The sequence below is a fragment of the Pseudorasbora parva genome, chromosome 8, assembly GCF_024679245.1.
Source record: "Pseudorasbora parva isolate DD20220531a chromosome 8, ASM2467924v1, whole genome shotgun sequence".
In the NCBI taxonomy this organism is placed as follows: Eukaryota; Metazoa; Chordata; class Actinopteri; order Cypriniformes; family Gobionidae; genus Pseudorasbora; species Pseudorasbora parva.
This window is the reverse complement of record NC_090179.1, coordinates 31,085,910-31,106,793: the sequence shown is the minus strand read 5'-3', so window position 1 is coordinate 31,106,793 and position 20,884 is coordinate 31,085,910. Positions and strand designations below refer to the sequence as shown.

General features: G+C 39.6%; 1 protein-coding gene across 1 annotated transcript in view; it reads right to left on the bottom strand.

Moving 5' to 3' along the window:
* LOC137084595 (alpha-2-macroglobulin-like) overlaps positions 1-9,001 on the bottom strand; it is a 57,381-nt gene extending 48,380 nt beyond the window's left edge. The window contains exons 1-17 of the mRNA XM_067450889.1: positions 8,875-9,001; positions 7,906-8,065; positions 7,319-7,499; positions 7,051-7,207; positions 6,366-6,418; positions 6,247-6,267; positions 5,900-6,065; positions 5,701-5,785; positions 5,397-5,508; positions 5,174-5,294; positions 4,956-5,065; positions 4,690-4,860; positions 4,383-4,616; positions 4,065-4,277; positions 3,829-3,978; positions 3,471-3,596; positions 3,228-3,315 (exon numbers count right to left, since the gene is read on the bottom strand). Coding sequence (XP_067306990.1) covers positions 3,228-3,315; positions 3,471-3,596; positions 3,829-3,978; positions 4,065-4,277; positions 4,383-4,616; positions 4,690-4,860; positions 4,956-5,065; positions 5,174-5,294; positions 5,397-5,508; positions 5,701-5,785; positions 5,900-6,065; positions 6,247-6,267; positions 6,366-6,418; positions 7,051-7,207; positions 7,319-7,499; positions 7,906-7,991 — 2,074 coding nt within the window. The 5' untranslated portion in view covers positions 7,992-8,065; positions 8,875-9,001. The remainder of the gene's footprint in view (positions 1-3,227; positions 3,316-3,470; positions 3,597-3,828; positions 3,979-4,064; positions 4,278-4,382; positions 4,617-4,689; positions 4,861-4,955; positions 5,066-5,173; positions 5,295-5,396; positions 5,509-5,700; positions 5,786-5,899; positions 6,066-6,246; positions 6,268-6,365; positions 6,419-7,050; positions 7,208-7,318; positions 7,500-7,905; positions 8,066-8,874) is intronic.
* Between the last annotated feature and the right edge of the window lie 11,883 nt (positions 9,002-20,884).

Below are 20,884 nucleotides of genomic sequence, written 5' to 3'. Positions count from 1 at the left end.
GTACTTCATTACATTCCACCACTGGGTGCAACCATTAGGACTTGTTCTTCTTCCTCCTTGATCCTGAGTCTGTGTAATCAGGCTCCCTAGGGGTAAGGCATACTTGCGATAAGGGAATACCACAGTGGACAGTGGGAGGAATCCTGAGAAACTAACAGGTCTACCTGAGTTTTTCCATATTGACTTCATATCAGTGGATAAAGTCTCCACTTGGGAGAGGTTGGAGGAAACCCCATAAGCCTGATGTTTATGGCTGCCAGGGAAAGCATGGCTGCCAACTCATGGCTGGCTGTGAAGAAATTTACAAAACCATCTGGAAACTTGACAAGGGAAACTGAGCATGCTGAGGAATGAGAGGCACCTGGGGATTGATCCAGCGGCAGCACTTTCATTGTAGCCCTCAGCACTCACTGCCAAGGCCTCATACCTGGAAGTTGAAGGAGCAGAACTCAGCTGGTAATCGTAAATGGCCTGCAAAGAAAAATAATCTAGAAGGACAGGGTCGGAACGTGCAGCTCTTTTAGAGGAATTCACTCTTTAAATAAGGAAATTGTCGCTTTCAGAACAGTCGCTGATGCACCTAGGGGATCTGGAAAGAGACTGCTGTTCCAGGCTGATGATCCAGCAGCAAGCAGTTCTTTGTTGAGGTGAAGGAAATTGTCTGAGAAGCTGGCTTAGGCTAAAAAAAAACAAAGCAAAGTGTGTAGTGCAGCCAACCCGTCTTATATGCCCTTATGTCAGGGGGGCATGGCCTAGCATACAAATTCCACAAGCTGGTTCCACTGACCTTTGTTTGGGGCTCTCAAGAGTGACACCTAGTTTCAGTATTTTGACACAATGTCGAAAGTGACCGACAGAAAGGGAACTTTGGCCCCGTTCACACTGCAGGCAAAAGTGGCCAAATCTGATTTTTTGGGGTCAAGTGACCAGGTCAGACCACTTCAGAGGTAGTGTGAACACTCAAATCTAACCCAGATCTGATTTTTTTCAAATCAGATTTAGACCACATACATATGTGGTCCTGAACAAAACCCAGATCTGATTTTTTTTCCAATGCGGCCGCAGTGTGAACCAAAGCGGATTTGATGCGGATATGATGAGTATTTTACGTCAATCTATGTCGACATTTGTCACAATTATGCACCAGCGAGTTAGCCCTAGACACAACAGACACAGACAGTAACATTAAAATGATATGATCTTCACTAGATATGGAGAACAGCGATGGAGCAAGTCAGTGGAGGGAGAGTGAGGTGTTAGACCTAATTAGTATATGGGGAGAAACTTCAATTCAAGCTAAACTAGAAGGATCCTACCGTAACCGCTCCGTTTTTGAAAGCACACGAAATTGAAGAACAGGGACACAGAAAAACGTGGTTTCAGTGCCAAAGGCCAAAATAACCAATTTTGCTCTCTTTCTTTTCGTTCTTCTCCTCTTCAGCACCTGCTCATTAATGTTATGGCTTCCATTACACAAACATGTTTAAATAAATCGAAAATGCTTACTTCCTCTATAACCTCCCGAACTTTATTGCATCAGCGTGCTGCGTCTGATGTCATTGATATTGTGCTTTTGCACATGCGGGTTTGTTTGAATCCTGAAACAGTTTACACTGGAATCAGATTTAGGCCACATTTTAAAAGGTAATGTGAACAGCCAAACAAAAAATCAGATCTGAGCAAAAAATCAGAATTGATCATTAGGACTTGCAGTGTGAACGGGGCCTAATAGGCCCAGATTAAACATTTTTCCACTTAAAACACTTTTCCACATTATCATAATTGTGAAATTAGGGGCCAAGCACCGAAGCTGCAGAGCCCATCTTGAAAGCGTTAGATTTCTTATTATTATTCCGCCATTGAAGTCAATGGCAGCCTGGTACACTGATAGAGGTCAGTACCAGTAGCAAAATTAACCACATCAAATGTGGAGTCTCTAAATCATTCCCTCTAGCACCACCAACTGTCCAAATTGTTTATGCTAATAACTTTTGAAATTTTGATAACTTTTGGGGTAGAATTTTTTTTTTATTCGATTACACCCTACAACGTCATTTTCCATCATGCACATTTTCCCCCATTATTAATTAACCAAAAAACAACTTTTTCGAACTTAAGAACTTAAAAGATTTACACGGAAATTGAACCAGATCATTTTCAGAACGTGCTGACAAAAAGTTATGGAATTCAAGTTGATTCATCAAATCGTTTTTGATAAACACGCAAACGCAAAAAAAAATATAATTCACGCATTGGATTATATATCCAATTTTATCATGTCGGCATTGTGGCTGTTAGCCATTTTGAATTATGTGCTAAAATGCTGTATTTTATGAATGCATTACGGATTGTTACGAAACTTGTTATGGGTCATCACTATGATGCCCTGAAGTAGCCTGATAAGTTTCGAAACATCTTAGCCACCTAGTGGAGATTTTTTTTTTTTTCAAACGCTTATAACTTTGGGTGTGGTTGACATATTTTGATGGGATTAACTTTTTTTGTCTCCTGAATACTTGCCGGGTCCAACGATACCAGATTTGCCAGGTTTTGATGTATGGTTTGTGCAGCGTTGTGATTAAGAGCTTATAAATTTTAGCTGATATCTTCTAAACCGCTAGTCCGATCGAGACAAAACCAACGTCAGAAGTTCGAAAACGTAGGTCTAAGCTATATGCAAAATATCAAATGTCAAAATATTAATAGTAAGGGGTAATAAAATTCATTCAAAGTCAGGTGTCAGTCATTTTTCATGCGTTTTTTCACATAAATGTCTATAACTCCAAAACTAAATGAGATATTGCCACCCAAATTCACACACACATCTATAGACTCACTCTGAGGACACACAAAAAATTGGTAGGATTGTGCCTTTTAGTGGTGCTTCAATTAAACAAAACATGAAATTGACTCTATACAACTCAATGTATTAACGTGGGGTTTCAACATTTTTGCTTAAACTTGTCTACAAATGTCTTTACTCATTTTTGCAGTTTGTCTGCTGCTAGCTTCCTTGTTTGCTTTTGTTGCGTTTGGCAATACCAATTTAACCACCACTTTAACCAACAGGTGTTTTTTAATTGTACACCTGTAATGATGCTGCTTGCAGCTATATTTGTAATTGTAATTAAACATTTTGAAATATAATAAAAATAGAATTTCAAAATAAGCACCTACATATTTAAACTTTACATCATTATATAGGATTGAAATAATGGCTCATGTACCTATAAATTGGTGATACATCAAGCCTCTGTATGACAGACATTGAGGGGCTCGCACAAACAGATTTGTTGCCATCTTCAATCCCACTCTCTGTCAAATGACAATGATGATCCACAATAAAAGTCATGAAAATACAAATACTTTTAATTGTCAATATAACCAAGAGGGCTTTTTAATGCAGCATGTGCAGTATATCCTCTCCCAATCATTATCTACTGTACTGACACATATAATCCACCTGTTACCTTTAAGGATTCAAAAGCGTTGTCTGTCGGCACAGCTCGACGGGGTCTCACATGCAGACACTCACGCTCATCTTCATCATTATATAGATAATCTGACCCCGATTGCACTGGCAGCAGGTTGAAGATCTGTGACGGGAATCAGTATGATTTCTAAATAATTACTGTATTTTCCAACAAAACTTTAATTTTGATGAGAAAGAATGACGATTAATGTTAAATCTCCTGAGTTTGGGATGTCAGCTTAAACACTGATGGATCATTGCAGTAATGCCTAACGACTGTTATCAATAGATTCACACTGTAGATTTCCACCATAAAGACGCAGTTAATCAATACTGAATCTCAAAAAGCATCTCACCTTGTCAACATCCAGACGTTTACCTGACTTCAGGATCAGGACGCTCTGATCTACAGCACTGAGGCCGCACAGTGAGCCAGGCTGAGCTGAGAGCTGGAGAGTGTTTTTCTCACCAGGAACTGCTTTATCAGGAGAAAACTGCAGAGACACCTGTGAGAACAGTGAATGGGATTTATTTTAGAACGGAGTCAGTAATACAGTTTAAAGAGGCTCATTTCTAAAGCTACAATACATACCTTGTTTTTGAAACACTTTTCAGTGTCAAATTTTTTGCTAATAGCAACAACATTTTCACTGGGCAGAACACAGTATGCCAGAATCTGCAGAACAGGAGCCAGATCTGCACTAACAGACAGTTTGAATGACACTGTGCCAGTTGCTACTCCATTTGAAGACTTCACTTCAACCTTCTCATATCCATGATGAACGATCACTCCTTTGGACAAAATCTGAAACAGACAGATGACACTGATAACAAACTGACTAGTGCAGCCAAATATTACTGTTAAATAAAAACATCTCTGTAATAATGTCCATACTGCACATGTTCTCACCATATAGACTATGTCAGTTTTGAAGTCTTCAACAGTCTCTTCAACAAAATAATACTTGATGGTGGCTTTAAAATCAGAGCCACACTTTAATGGTTGCTCAGTATTCTCTATAATCAATTCACTTAGTGTTGAGGTGTATGGAGTGGAAGGCTGGAAGAGCTGAACTGATATTTCTTCAGTAGAGAAGTAAGGCGTGTTGTGGCCATAATAACGTCCCCCTTTATAGACACTTGCCTGGATAATCAGAAATAACTCATGAAATTGAACTATTCAGGGAACACAAAAGAAAACTAACAAACTCTCTTACAATCAGATTAATATCACTTTTAGAATGACTGGATGTATTAAAAGAGAAGCTGGCCAGTCCATCGCTGTCTGTAGTCAGATTTAGGAGCAGGTTTGGGGACCAGGTGTGACCCTCCATAAGATAAACCTCTTTGTTTTGAACTGGTGCGCCTTTGAAATTTGAGACTTTGATCTGTTAAAAATGAGATTTAGAAGGAATGCATTAAGAAATAATTCTGTACATATTAATGGTGTTAATAAACTGAGACAAACTCATTTTAGTCTTACTTTTCCTTCTATAACTGATCCATGTTCATATGTTTTGGGCAGCTCAGTAAATGTGGCTTTACCGATTTCATAAGTGAGAGTTACAGATTCAAATTTCCTCATTGTGATCTCTGTAAATAGTAAAAACACCAAAATAAACAGTTAATGAAATAAAAGTAAAATATCAAACATTTGAAGAAATGTAGCATGATCTGGCAGGACCAAATCCAGCAGCTCACCTGTTCCTTCTTCTGTAACCATTGCCTCAACATCAAGAAAATTCTGCAGCCTTTCATTTAGTTTGGCGTTCAGTAAGACTGATGTATTTATGGTATGGATGGAGCAGCCTGTCTTTTTTAACTAAATATAATGAATGAAAAAAAAAACATAGCATAATAACCAAAGAGTGTTTTAATTGTATAAATAGAGGAAAGATAATGTTCCTTTATTTAAGTCACACACCTCAATAGTTTCCTCTAAACACACTCGATTGGTTTGAGAGTAACTGTAGAAAAAATGATTACGACACACTTTCACCCATGATTTCCCAGGTACAGGCTGTCCGTAAGTGTGTCTGTGAAAAAGGTACAAGCAACTGATCTACAGCCCAGGGTTGAGTTAAGCAACTGATATATAAGGATTAGGGCTACAGTAATTGACTCCAGATTTAAAATACAATTAACAATTAAATCAAAGTAACTTAATTGTACAAAGAATGGAAGAAAACACTCCTCTCTTAATGCAGGAAATAAAATAAACCATTCACCTTCCGCAAACCTCAATTATCAGTTCCTCTTCTTCAACAGTTACTTGCTTTGGACTTTTTACAGTTACGTCAAACTTAGGCAAAACTAGAAGCCAAAAGTCAGAAATTAGAGTTATTAGTAGTCAAAATAGATATTAATATACAAACATTATTGAAACTCTTCTCATGCAACTGCAAACTGTTTGTTTTTATGACTTACCATATTTTTTCACCTCAAAATCATGTGAGATCATCCTGTCTCCAATAAAAGCCTTCAGTTTGTACATGCCTTGACGGGCCTCTGGGTTTAATTCATAAGAACGCTGCAAAATCCATCTTGTTGAAGAAACATTTGTCCATTGACCGATCCGGTTACCTTGACTGTCCTGTTTAATACCAAAGACACAGTACAGATATGTAGTTACAGTCAGCAACACATAACCTGACTATCAATGAAGAAATGTGTAATAAGCCTAAATAAAAAAAAAAATCCAAATCTTATAGAATTTATAAAGTGTTAAGATTTAAAAGCTGTTTATGACTGCACAGAAGGTTTTGTGTTCTTACCTCAAGAAGCACTGTACTATACTGTAAAAGAGCAAATTAAAAATTAAAACCAAAAATGTGTTTATTCATTAAATGTGTATTCAACAATGCAAGTGAGAAGAGGAAAAAACACATCAGACCTGCTGATCAAGGGGTGCAAAGTTTGTATCCATGGTAACAACTCTGAAGTTCACTGTAAAATAGAAATGTTTATTAAAAAACTCCACTTTTGACATCTTCAGCTCTTATGTAAGGGACACACTTTTGAATTGAATTCAAATTTGTTATTACCGTATTTAGTCTGAATATTATGTTTGAATGTGAGGGGATTGTTCAAACACAAACTCTAAAAAATGCTGGGTTGTTTTAACCCAATGTTGGGTCAAATATGGACTAACCCAGCAATTGGGTTGTTTTAATCCTGCGGTTGGGTTAAATATTAGCTTAAGACAACCCAATCACTGTGTTAAAACAATCCAATTGCTGGGTTAGTCCATATTTGACCCAACATTGGATTGTTTTTTACCAATAATTTTTCAGAGTGCACACTTTGACCATTCATGTTTCCAAAGCTACTCATCCTTATCTGCTTTCCTTATCTTTTCTGCTGCTCCTCTTTTCTGTTTATAAGTTTGTAAATCGATTGATCTGTTTACTTCTTTTATCATCTGCTGGATTTATCAAACATTTGTCATTTTTGACCTATGGTACATCAGTTCATAGCATGATTATAACATGCGTTATTTAATGTATGAGTGTTACATCAGCTGTGATCAGGGATGTCAGTGACACAAGCATTATTTACTGAAGACATTGACAGCTCACCTGTCTGTCCTGGAATATAGATGGGTTTATCAGTCTGGATAAAGGTCAGAGGATCGTAATGCTTGAACAACACTTTTCTCTCTTCAGTCATCTTGAAAGTCTCTCCCTGAAGTTCAACCTTTATTTTCTGCAGTGATTCTCCTTCAACCAGAGGAGCCTGATGAAATAAATAATATACTGTACTCACAACCTGCCATCATGAAAACTAGCTGCATTATGATGAAAAATATTTGATCATATTTATCATGTGTATGTTTTGATGGCAAACCTTAAAGTTAAAGCAGCGATGAAACTCTTCCTCAACTTTCTCCTCTAGCAGTAAAGTGCTCTGGTTACCATGAACCAGATGAATGTTCATGACAAGGCTTTCATTGGGCTTGAGAAGACTTGCACACAGTTTGGCCTTAGATCCCGACTCGATCACGGCAGGAAACGTCACCACGAAAGACCTGTCGAGAGATAATGATCTTTCAATAATGGTTAGAAACAATAAGAAACAATAAAAATTCAACTGGAAGTGAAAATCAAGACGGTTAATTTGCTATTGATCAAGAAATGACAATACAAGGGCAAGCTGTGTAATGAAGTCTAGTGACTTTCTTTATTTTTGCATGTTTATTTAGAACAATATTTCTCTTAAAAATACACTGTCGTTAAATATAAATTATCTTATACATGCCTTCATTTGTCTTTCAAACAGCAAACCTCTGATGTGCAACACAGATCAGTTAAATAAATACAGGAGAAACCATCAAGAATAATGTCGGACTAATAATTTATGACTAATGTCGGACTAATAATTTATCACATTTAGAAAGTAAAACAGTGCCTTCCTCAGCAGAAAGTGTTACTTACGGCCCTGGTGTTTGTCCATTGACACAGATCAGGAGGAAAGAGAGCAGAAGGAGCCATTTCCAACAGCAGCTAATATTCAGAGCCATGGTGACGAGCGATCATCGAGGTCATGAGATGAACTGGACCGTCTCTTTTAAAGAGACTCATGCTAAAGGAGGTCCTTCAAAACATTTGTATTGATCATCTGATTAATGATTCAACCATGTAGGCAATGCAGTTCAACAGTCTGTCATAATATGCTTCTTCTTTTTTTGTCCAAAAATGAGTGATAAATGAGTTTGATAAATACAAGCAGGCTCAGTTCAAGAAAAGCCATGCAAAAACTTTACTCTTGCACAAAATAGAATACACATGTTGGAATATCCAACCAATATCCAAGCATGTAAAAAAAATCTAAATATTCTAAATAGTCTTTTTATTTGCAGTGAAAAAAGAAAAACTGAAAAGTTCAGATCTTAGTAGTCAATAACATGATGCGATATATAATCTGAGATCTTTAAAGTACACAGTATAAGTGCACATGTGATCTTCTGAAAACAAACTTCTCACTGTAAAAAAAATTTGGTTGTTTTTTGTTGGTTTAACTTAAAAAAGTAAGTAACCTGGTTGCCTTAAAATTGTGAGTTTATTGAAATTAAAAATTTGAGTTGATATAATGAAGGAAATTTGTTTAATAAATAGAAACTCAAAATATTTTTGTATCTGAACCACATAAAAAATGTGATAAATCATGAAAATAGCACTATTTGGCATGTTTCACTGCATCATCAGAAATAAAACACACACAATTACCCAATATGCTTAAAAAATCTTTTAGTAATATTTTAATAAAGGTTGTCGAATCTCAAAAAATGTTCATTGTATTAGCTCAAAATTTCAATTTCAATTAACTCAAAATTTTAAGGCAACCAGGTAACTTTTTCTAAATATTTTTTTTCCTCATCTACAGAGTAAAGCACAGCTACTGACCTTTAACTCCATGTAGACAAATAGTGGGGCCGAACATCCAGTGGCACACACACACCCGCTCAAATTGAGAGTGAGAGTTACTGTAAGCTAGAGTTTGCATTTGTAAGTTATCTGCCGCCTACACAATACGACTAAACATGCCTACTGAAAGTCACCTTAAATCTGTTGTGTAATGGTAAATATGCAAGATAATTTCTGCAATCTGATATTAATTGTTATTTAAGGCGGCCCAGAAAGTATTGCATAATTAAAGTGAATTTACAGCATAAGTTTCGGTAATTATAGTCTATAAAGTAAGTATATGTGAACAATATGTAATATTGGGGGAATAAAGGGGTAACTATCAGGAAAATTTACAAATTATTTATACTGTAAGTATTTTTTAATTAAGTGGTAATTATACTGTAAGTATTTTTTTAATTAAGGGGTAATTATCCGTGTAGTTACGTGGTAAGTATGAAAGTGTGGGCTTTAATTTAAAGTGGCTCTTGTTCCCCTCTTGTTTCATGTAGTTACAGGGTAAGTACAATAAAAACACAAATACAATCTGATATCACTCAGAAACCTTTATTTAAAAAATTTAAAAAAAAAATTTTTTTAACAGATTTAGAACATTAATTTCTCTTGCATGGCTTCATCCTCCTCTTGTTCATCTTCTTTTTCTTTCTTGCCACAGATCTTAAGAAGGATCCCACAGCTTTTCTACAACTATTACACTGAAAATACAGTGCACGCAGAAATGTCCTCCGTTTACTCGTCTTTTACCCTCATGACATCCGAGATGTATACGACTTTATTTCCTCAGATGAACACAGATAAATAAATAATCTCTGCTAATTAAAACTCATTTGGGTTTCTAAGAGTTAAGGCATCAAACAGCACATACAGCAATAATGCTGCCTTCACGTGCTATCGAAGGTTTCCTACTTCCCACTTCAGAAGTCGTGATTATGAGCTTGTTGTGTTCAGGTGCTTTGTTGTCGGAAAGAATGGAGGACGCCAGGTTCATACTTTTGTGCGTCTTTGGAAAATGTTATTTAAACACTATAACCATTTCAATCATTTCCCGGTCCCAGAAAATCATAGAATCACTGGCAAACATAGCAGCACAGCACGAAAGCATATCGTTTATAGTCATCACAATAAAAGCATAATGTAGACAAGATAAGGCTGCTTAAAGACTAAAATGGCAATAGTTTTCAACAGTCTCTGAAACTGTTTGACAGTGAGTGACTGGTCTAGCTTCAACCCTTTCACTGCTGAGAGAATCAACCCTATATGCGGTTCTGATAGTAATCCCTGCATAGTGAACAAATTCCAACTTACACCCAGATGTGTAATTCTCTGTGCCGGAGAAAGAACACTTTTTTTCGAGTCTCAGCCCCAGCTTACTTATGTGCATTAGAAACACATCTTGAACTGTCATCTGAGCTGACTGCGCTAGATTTAGCCAGTTCTGCACGGAGATTCTGCACGGGCATGGGAACCAAAGCTGCATCTACACATTTTGTAAAGGTGTGGGGTGCCAATGTTAGACAGAGGGGAATGATCTGAAATTGGTATGCTTCTCCCCTCAAAACGAACCTCAGGAACTTCCTGTGCTGCGGAAGGATGGATACGTGGAAATATGAGTCTTTATATGAGACAAACCAGAACCGCAGCGTCCTGAAACGGTGAAACAGCATGGAGTGAGAGATGACTTGACTTGCAGATGACTTGCGAAGGCCCCCCCCACGGCCCGACATTGCGGCAGGGTTGGTGGGTCGACCCTCTCAGGGCACTGAAGGGAGGCTTGCACCGTATGCTGAGGTGAACACCGCCTGCCTTTGGAGAGGATTACCCTCATGACCCTGACACGACTGGCATCAGGGTCACTTCAATGCAGCCTTCTTAGAAGATAATGATGGTCCTCAGATCCATCTTACCCTTTGAGGGCTGCATCTGAGAGCACTGGCTATCCACTAGGCATGTGAACCTATATTGGTCGGAGATACATTTACATCTGTGTGTAACTAATCCAGGTCGAATATTCAATGAAAAAGTCACCCCTTTCATCACAAAAACACAAACCGGTCTCATGAACAACTCGATAGAACACAAGCCGACAGTCCAACTAACGACATAATACAATTATGACCAGATTAGAGTTATAGCGATCACAAAAACACAAACCGGTCTCATGAACAACTCGATAGAACACGAGCTGACAGTCCAACTAACGACATAATACAATTATGACCAGATTAGAGTTATAGCGATCACAAAAACACAAACCGTTCTCATGAACAACTCGATAACGTTAGCTCTATAGTCCAGCTAACAACATATTACAATTATGACTGGATGGGTTATATAGATGAAAATAGGAAACAAATATATATTAGGAGTATAGTATCTTACCTGTTGGACACATTTTGTGAGCTGAAGCTTGAAACCTTGAAACACTGAGGGGGATTTAGATGCTCCATACGGTGTGGAAATGATCGGGTCTTTGTCATTGCTGAAGTGAGCGACCATACGATCGCAAGATGGACAAACAAGCGAACATGACACTCAAGCACATTCAAGCAAAATCCAGCATATATTTGTTCTTTCTTGGCTAATGTCTGTCCTGTGTGACTCGTGTGTTTTGAATAATGAGATGCACTGAGCCTCTCTTCTCACCATAGACACGCCCCATACCTGCTGATTGGCTACAAATTTGTTATTCCACTCGGCCGAGTCCTTTTCTAAAACGGTTTTGAAATAACACTTACCCCACCTTTAGAGCGTTTTCACATCTGAAAGTCCGCACCAAGGTCCGAACCAAAGTTTGTGATTGGACATTTGGTTCGTTTTGGTTTGCTTTCACATTGCAGTTATGTCAGCGCACCAAAGAACTTTACATGACGCACTGCAGTCCTCTTGTCATCATCTATGTGGGCTGCATCTTAACATAGATTGGTTTGTTAGCGGACGTGCGTCTGACGTCAGTGTGTTGTCAATTCAGCGTAACTTTGACAAGAATGAATGAACAGACACATATCGTTGCCAATACTCTTAATATTATGGGATTACTATCTGCAGCACCAACTATACTCGAGGCAAATTCACCAAATGAACGTCCTCGTTGCGCAAACATTTTATCGGCGCCGACAGGAAAGGAGGAGCTCCTCCTAGAAGATAGGCTTTTCAGCCAAACAATGTATTTTGTTTTATAGTTATGTTTAAATATTATAATGTTATTTTTAAATTTCATCTAGGCTATATTGATTATAAAACGAGCACAGATGTGCAATATATGTCAAAGACATTGAGTCAGAAAATTAACCACTTCATTAAGTTTTGTTTTGTAGAAAGCTTTGTATAAATTGTATCTTTTTTTTAATAGCCTAAATGTTTCATCATTTGCCTGAATTTAATAATTAAGCTTTAATAAATAATATAGCAGACATCCCGTGACGGAGCGATCATTTGTGTTGCACATGAACTGGAGCGGTCTCATAAATAAACTAAAACTCAGCATACAGGCTACTTGTCTCACAGACATTAGAAATTGTATATATATATATATATATATATATATATATATATATATATATATATATATATATATATATATATCACAGAACAGGCCTTCAGGAGACAGCGGGTGTTCCAGCAGAAAGCTTTTGTCTTTCTCCTATATTTCAATTAAATTTATCCAGAAATGCCTCTCTGTGGCCACCAGGGCTGCCATAGAACTGCTGACTGATCTGGCCATCTCCTTGGTGGCACAGAGAGTTAAATTAGCTCAGGATTGCGAACAACATCAGCTCCTTTCTGCTCACTTTCCCCCAGGCCTTTTAGCTGGTTAGCCTGGTAGGCTTGCACAATAGCCATTGTATGAAGACAAGCTGCAGCCTTACCTGCTGCCGAATATTCTTTGCCCACCAGCGCAGAAGTGGCTCTTATTGGCGCTTAGTGAGCAATGTCTGGACTTTGATGGACGATGCCGACACGGGAGAGAGATGGCTCACAAACGACCCTTTCACCCTCGGCGTCATAACCATGTTTTTTTCAGTCCCAATTACTATAGGTGGATGTTTGGGGACTGGAAATTCTAGAGGAAACCGGACGTTTCCATGACCTCCATACCTCGGGAAAGAATGGCAAGCCCTGACATGGGGGCTGAGCAGAGTGTGCAGGCAGAAAGCGCTCGTCTAATCTGCTTCTGTCAGGGTTGGTTGAAGGGATGAGTGAGGACTCAGAAATGCAGAGGAAATGTGCTTTTATTGTAAAATAAAGCAAGACAAACAAAAAAAATCTTGACTAGACTTAGCTGGATTTGAATTGACTTCAGGAGCAGAAAACCAGGAGGAATGTTCGACAACGATCCAGCACAGGACTGCAAACACAAGGTGACTAAATAGAGAGCAAACAAAAGAGGATAACGAGGAAGAAAGGTGGGCTAAATTAAACAGTAATCAGGTGGGCAGGAATAGACAATCGACATGAGCACATGGGACAAAGAAACACATGACAAGCCATGTGCTCTAACAAAACATGACATAAACATGTAGCTAATGAGACGTCATAAGCTGCATGTTCACACAAAACAGGACAACATGAAAACACACAGCCAGTGAAAAACACCAACTGCATGCTACACAACACCAAACAAAACATGAAAGCGCATGGCCGTAGTAAACACAAACCGCGTGCAACACAGAACACAACACACGGACAGAAGCGCACACACTCACATGACAAGACAGAAAACAAACATGTGGAGCATTAATGTCCGAACCACCACACAAAACCAAAACCCACAGAAGTGCTGGGATCTGAGCACCACGCTTCGCACACAAAGCTCACAAGGACAGAAGAGCATGCAGCTCGAGCATGCTCAAAGCTGTGTGCTTACCCAAGACAAGACAAACACTCTGAGCATTGAATGTCCAAATCCCGACACAAAACTGAAACCAGACTAGACCGAAGTCTAGGACTCCGAGGTCAGGACACAAGAAAAACACAGAGGGGAGCCAAGTCAGAGCCAGAAGGACAGCTCAGAACATCTCAAAATGGGACCAAGGAAGGACGGGAGGGTTGAGCCAAGGAGACTTAGGCAGGTCTGGAGTCCCAGCAGAAGGCCAGGGCAGAGCCAGAGGGACACACCCGGGTGACTCTGGACAATCAGGAACCCTGGCAGATGACCAGGGCAGTGCAGGAGGGACAGTCCAAGTGGGCTGCAGTGAATCTGGAGTTCTGGCACAGGGCCAGGGTGGGACTGGAGGGACAGACCAGGGTGACTCTGGCAGAACTGGAGTCCTGGCAGAGGGCCAGGGAGGGACGGACCAGGCGGGCTCTGGTGGATCTGGTGTCCTGGCTGAGGGCCAGGGTGGATCAGGTGGGTTTGAATGCTTGACTGGGGATGGCTGGGCAGGAGACTTGAGTAGGACCAGCAGAGCAGGAAGCTCGAGTAGGACCGGCAGGTCATGAGACTTGAGTGAGGTTGGATGGACAGGCAGATCAGACTCTGACAAGACAGGAATCAGGGTAAAAAATTGGAACAAAATAATGGTGATAGTCTCAATGGGAGTTTGGCAGCCAGTGTAGTGGGCATGGGTCTGGGGAGAGGTCAGGTAGGGAACAAGGGTCATGAACAGTTCCAGTTCTTAAGAGTGGGCTCACGAATGGCCTCCGAGCAAAAAGCGGGCTCGGGGACAGTTTCTGGGCAAGCAGCAGGCTCTTGGTCTTGGCCAATGCGCCCTCCTCAAAGAGCGTTCAGCGGAAGCGCAGCATTTTCATCGGCAAATGCTCAGTGCTCACAGTCAGCTTCCTCGAGAACATGCCCCCCCCCCCCCCCTTGATGTAGTGTGGGCTGGAATGACCACACTTCCTAAACTGCTGTTCGCTCGTCATTTGTGCCACTCTTGTCAGTATAAGTGTATAACTTTTGTGTGTGGTAAAAATTCTTCTTTTAGTATCTCTTTTCAACTAAGAGAGCTGACAGACAATATACATAGAGCACTTCATTAAAAGCATAGAAGCTAAATGTGTTTGATTCAGGTGTGCTTTATAATTTGCTGGAATGACATCACCCGCCTGTGATTAGAGGAGGTTGAGAATTGTCATTCAACAATAAAATAACGGGATCTTTGCAAAATGAATCCTAAAAGCCTTATACATACCATCAAGCACCATATATTCCAGATTTTTTACACATCTGGACAGTCCCAAAGTGTCCTCGCATCAAGGTTCACAAAAATTACAATATACAGGCTGATAGACTCATAGCACATGCGTGTGATTAAAGATTTGTACCCCAATGTACCTTATGGGTCTTTAACACGGCACTTAATAAAAAAATAAAAAAAAGTGTTAATAAAAGTGTTATGTGAAATATTAAAACTTTCACTTAAAAATGTGAAAATCCAGGACTGATTCCTCACTTTTTATGTCAATTAACGTTAGAATATCTTTTATAGCCCAGAATGGCTGCACAAAAGGTTTGCTGCCTTAGCCTACATTCAAATTGTGCCAAAATGAATGTGCCATATAGTTTTAGATGAAAATAGGTCAATAGCTTTCTGTAGCAAAGTCCATTTTCAGACCCCAAGTGCAGTTTTAATTTAAATACAAATACAAAGACACGACTTATAGGCAAAACAACTAAATAAGATCAAAACTCACCAACAGTAATTACAGCAAAACTAAGCTAGACAAAGACATATGGCAAATGGGCCTTATACATTCACGTCATGAAATTACTATAACTACATAAAATGTGGGACATCACTGATTTTAAAACCCTGCATAGGGCCCTGATATTGCCTAGCCCACTTAAAATGAAAAATACCTTCCTTGTCACAAATCATTAAACACTTATGGCCCTGATGTTTGTCCATTGACACAGATCAGGAGGAAAGAGAGCAGAAGGAGCCATTTCCAACAGCAGCTAATATTCAGAGCCATGATGACGAGCGATCATCGAGGTCATGAGATGAACTGGACCGTCTCTTTTAAAGAGACGCATGCTAAAGGAGGTCCTTCAAAACATTTGTATTGATCATTTGATTAATGATTCAACCATGTAAAATATATGTTTTATATGAATTGCATTTTTGAAAGAAGAGCTGTTGTACTTTTTTTTCTGTTGAAAATAGTAAAAATGTACACATCATATCGTCTGAACAAACTATACACAGGACCAAAAAAAACAGGTGACTGACCTGCTTCCCAAAACAAACAATACTGAAATCAAGGGTCAAGAATCCCCTACACCCACTCAGAGTGAGAGAGTTACTGTAAATGTTTGTTTAAAATGTGCAGCACACAGGCATTAAAAAAACACATGGTTTGGAAAGCTTTCTTATATGTAATTGTTTATCTGGTTTTAAGATTATAGTCTGTCCTTTCCTGATTACCTGGCTGTAATGGGATGAGGGAAGTTTCTTATCTCTCAGTAATTTTGGGTAAATTGATTTATTATTTATTATTGGTATTTGTTCATATTTTTCTTATTTTGACATTTGTTTTGATGCTGTTCAGTTAATAATAAAGGACAGAATCATTATTATTCTACATCATGAGGACCTACAATGGACATCAATTGCCCTCTTACAGTGTGTCAAGACAATATAAAAAAGCAGAGCTGAGATGAGATTTATAAAAAATAGTTTAGCACTAAAGTTGCCGGGGCGCACTGGACTGAGGGAAGTTTCTTAACCAAACCCGGCTCTTCTCTTCATATGAGACTTCTCTGCGGTTTTTATTATAACTCCTGAGTTGTCTTTTTTTGTGGCTTTTTTACAGCACTCCTCTGCTTTCAATTTCAGTTGTGCTAGATGGTGGACAACATCATAGGATGGAGTCGATGGTAACACATTCTTACCCTGCAGTACTTTATCCATGGGACTTTGCAGCTTCCTTTCCATTTGGAGTGCTGCAGGGGACATCCCAATGCTTTCTTGCACAGCAGAGTTAATTGCAAAGCGGAGTTCAGGTAAATATTGATCCCACTTCTTGTGGTTGTCATCCACATACGAGGCAATCATGCATTTCAGGGTTCGGTTAACTCTCTCAGTCATATTTGTTTGAGGGTGGTAGGCAGTTGTTAATTTTTGAGTAACATTCCATTTTTCACACAGCTCTCGGAAGATCGAGGAAACAACTTGGGAACCACAGTCAGACAAGATAAAGTTTGGTACACCCCACCGGGTAAGTATTTCAGTTCTGAGAATCTTTGCTATAATGTGGGCTTTAGCAGTGCGCATCGGGAAAAACTCAACCCAGCGAGAGAAATAATCGACAAAAACCAGAAGGTACTCATGACGTTGTGTGCTGCTTAGCAATGGCCCCATGAAGTCAACCCCCACCATTTTGTTGGGTTGTTTTACAGTAATGGGTTGTAGCTTGCCTGCTGGTTTCTGGTTTTCGCTTTTTAGTGTTTGACATTTTGAAAAGCACTTAACATGTTGTTTGATTTCGGTCCACATCCCTGGCCAAAAAACAACATCCTTCAGGCGCTGGTACGTTTTATAGATACCTGCATGGCCACTTAAAGGATGAGAGTGGTAATGTCGAAGGATTGTTGGTTTTAGACTGCTAGGCAGGTACACTCGGTAGTGGACTTGGCCATCTGACAGGTGGGTCTTATGATACAATCGGTCGTCCTCCCCAATCTCATATCTGTCTTTCAAATCCTGGTTGTCACGTTCTGCCAATGCTTTAAACATCTATATAATTTCAGGATCTTTATGTTGCTCCTCCCAAATGCACACAATGGAGACTGGAAACTCAACATCGTCTTTCTGGCTGGAGTACAAACTGCAGCAAGGTGAGTGGGAAATCCTGGACAAAGCATCAGGGGCTACATTTAGGTTGCCTTTTCGGTATTCAATGATGAAATCAAACCTTTGCAATCGTAGGGCCCACCTGATGAGAGGGCTGGTGGTTTTCGGGGAGCTCATGACCCACTGAAGTGCAGTATGATCAGTGACTACCGTGAACATCTTGTGCTCCAGGTAATGCTGCCATTTTTCCAATGCCCATACGACTGCTAGGCATTCTTTCTCCGTAGCAGAGTAGTTTGATTCAGCTTTGTTAAGGCTGCGGCTTGCATATGCAATGACTTCCTCCAGTCCCTGGTTTTTCCGTTGTGTTAATACAGCGTCGAGTCCGATGTCACTGGCATCTGTATACACCATAAAAGGCAGCTGGAGATTTGGATGGCCTAAAATAGGAGGTGAGGTGAGGAGTGCCTTCAATTTCTCAAAAGCTTCCTGGCATTGGGGAGACCAGAGAAAAGAATGTCCTTTTTTCTTCAAGGCATTAATGGGTTCAGCGATCTTGGAGAATTCTGGGACAAATCGGTGGTACCCTCCCGCTAATCCAAGAAAACGCTGAACCTCTTTGATGTTCCGGGATACAGGGTAAGATCTAATAGCCTCGACTTTGGATGAATCTGCCTTGATACCATTGATACTAACCACATGTCCCAAAAAGGAAAGTTCTTTAAGGCAAAACTTGCTCTTTTTTAGGTTTATGGTCAAGCCTGCTTCCTGCAGTCTATGCAGAACAGTTTGGAGGTCTTCTGAAGGTGAATATATGATAATATCATCAATGTATACAAAGCAAATGGTTCTTAGTTCTCTTGGTTCTCAAATGGTTCTCTCCCAATATGGTCTCCATTAAACGTTGGAATGTTGCAGGTGCATTTTTTAACCCAAAGGGCATGACATTAAAGGGTTAGTTCACCCAAAAATGAAAATTATTTCATTAATTAATCACCCTCATGTCGTTGGACACCTGTAACACCTTCAGAACACAAATGAAGATATTTTTGTTGAAAGCTGATGGCTGAGAAAGGCTTCAAAAAGGCCTCCATTGGCATTCAGTATATTTCCACTGACCCACTCACAAGACCCATAAAAGGCACTAAAGACTTCGTTACAAAGTCTATCTCACTACAGTTGCTTTACAATAATTTTACAATGTGACGAAAATAGTTATTGTGCGCACAAATCAAAATAACGATATAATCCACCAAATTATTGACGTGAACTCTACTCATGCGCGAGAATATGACGCAGCTCCACCGTTCGAATCATAGCGAATACATGACCCGGAAGAGGAGGAGCGCCGCTATCGCGTGAGTTCACGTCCGAGACCTACACTGAAGACAATATCTTGGCAGATAAAGTCATTATTTTGATTTTTTTTGCACACAAAAACTGTTCTCGCCGCTTGGTACAATTATTGTACAGCCACTGTAGTGAGATGGAATTTGTAACGAAGTCTTTAGTGCCTTTTATGGGTCTTGTGAGTGGGTCAGTGGAAATGTACTGAATCCCAATGGAGGCCTTTTTGAAGCCTTTCTCAGCCATCAGCTTTCAACAAAAATATCTTCATTTGTGTTCTGAAGATGAACGAAGGTTTTACAGGTGTCCAACGACATGAGGGTGAGTAAATAATGAAATAATTTTCATTTTTGGGTGAACTAACCCTTTAAAGTGAAACAACCCTGGTGGAGTGATGAATGCTGTCTTCAGTTTACTCTGGGGGTCCATGGCCACCTGCCAGTAGCCGCTATTAAGATCAATTGTTGAAAAAATGGCTGCACCAGAAAGAGATTCAAGGAACTCTGTGATATTTGGAATTGGATAAGCATCATTTTCTGTGATGGCATTAAGCTTTCGATAGTCAACAAAAAATCTAAGGCTGCCATCTTTTTTTTTGGAACAAGTACGACAGGGGAAGCCCAGCCAGAATATGAAGGTTCCACAATTCCTGCATTCAACATCTCGACGAGTTGTTCTTGTACCATTGCTTGTTTACCTGGGGACATGCAGAGGTAAGGCCTCTGTTTAATGGGCACTTGATGCTGTATGTAAATAGCGTGTTGGAGGAAATCAGTACGACCTGGTTGAAGAGAACACACTTCAGGGTTGACCTCCAGGATTCGCCTCAGTCTAATTTTCTCAGCAGGGAGTAAGTGGGCTTCGCTCACAGCACTATCAATTAAAGTTTGTACATCTGCGATGGCACGTGAAGATGACTGGCATTCAGGTTGTGGTGGAGGAATAGAACTCAATAGTGAGAGGCTTTGATTAAAAAACTTTGCAGGCTGTCTTTGATTTTTGGATTGACCACTCATATCAGGGACACTGGCATTGCCTGGTTGAAATGGGTGATCTTCATGTGGCGAGGACTTAAAGGAATATTTTTTGACGATTACGTCGATTTGCTGGCCACTTTCCCCACAAACTCAAATAAGCTTTCCCAATTACATGGTACTTGCACTGAAAGATGTTGAATATCATTTCCATGAGTTGGGAGGTAGCCAGGCAGCTCATGTTGTGTTCCTGCAGATGGAGGTGAAACTTCAGGGGAGGTGCACAATTGCATGAGATCCGATCCTACTTGCCAGGTTGGCACTTGGACTGGTAGACTGCCATCTGGAATGGAAGAGACAAAACATACATGGGCTCTGGATGGGTCACTGCTGAACTGAGTGGGTGTTGAATAAAAGGTAGGAATATGTGGTGGTGGGAAAAATCTAGGTTGCTGTTGAAGTTGTTGCTCCGGATGCCAGACAGGGGTTGCTGTGTCTGGAGGTGGCTCAATTTCCACAAAAGTGGTTGGAGAGGGCGTAGTGGAGGGGTCTGCAGACATGGCCACGTTTGCTTAGGATGTCTGAAGATGAAAATATATATGTAAAATTTTATGTGAGCAATCAATAAACAATGAGTATGCTGATTGAATTTGAAGGTGTAATTTAAAAAAAACAAAAAACAAAAAACGATGTACAGAGTTCAAATTCCACAGTTTCTCTTTTTTTTCCTTTTTCACTGTACAGATTTACCCAAAAATACACTTATTTTCCCAATTTAATAAAAACACACCAAGTATTCAAGTATTAATTCAGACTTGAATTACCACCCTTAAATCTTCAATCATACAATTATAATTCACATACAGGAACCCCTTTTAAATGTCTTCTCTATATAATATTCAAATATAGCAAAAGCACACACATTAATCACTT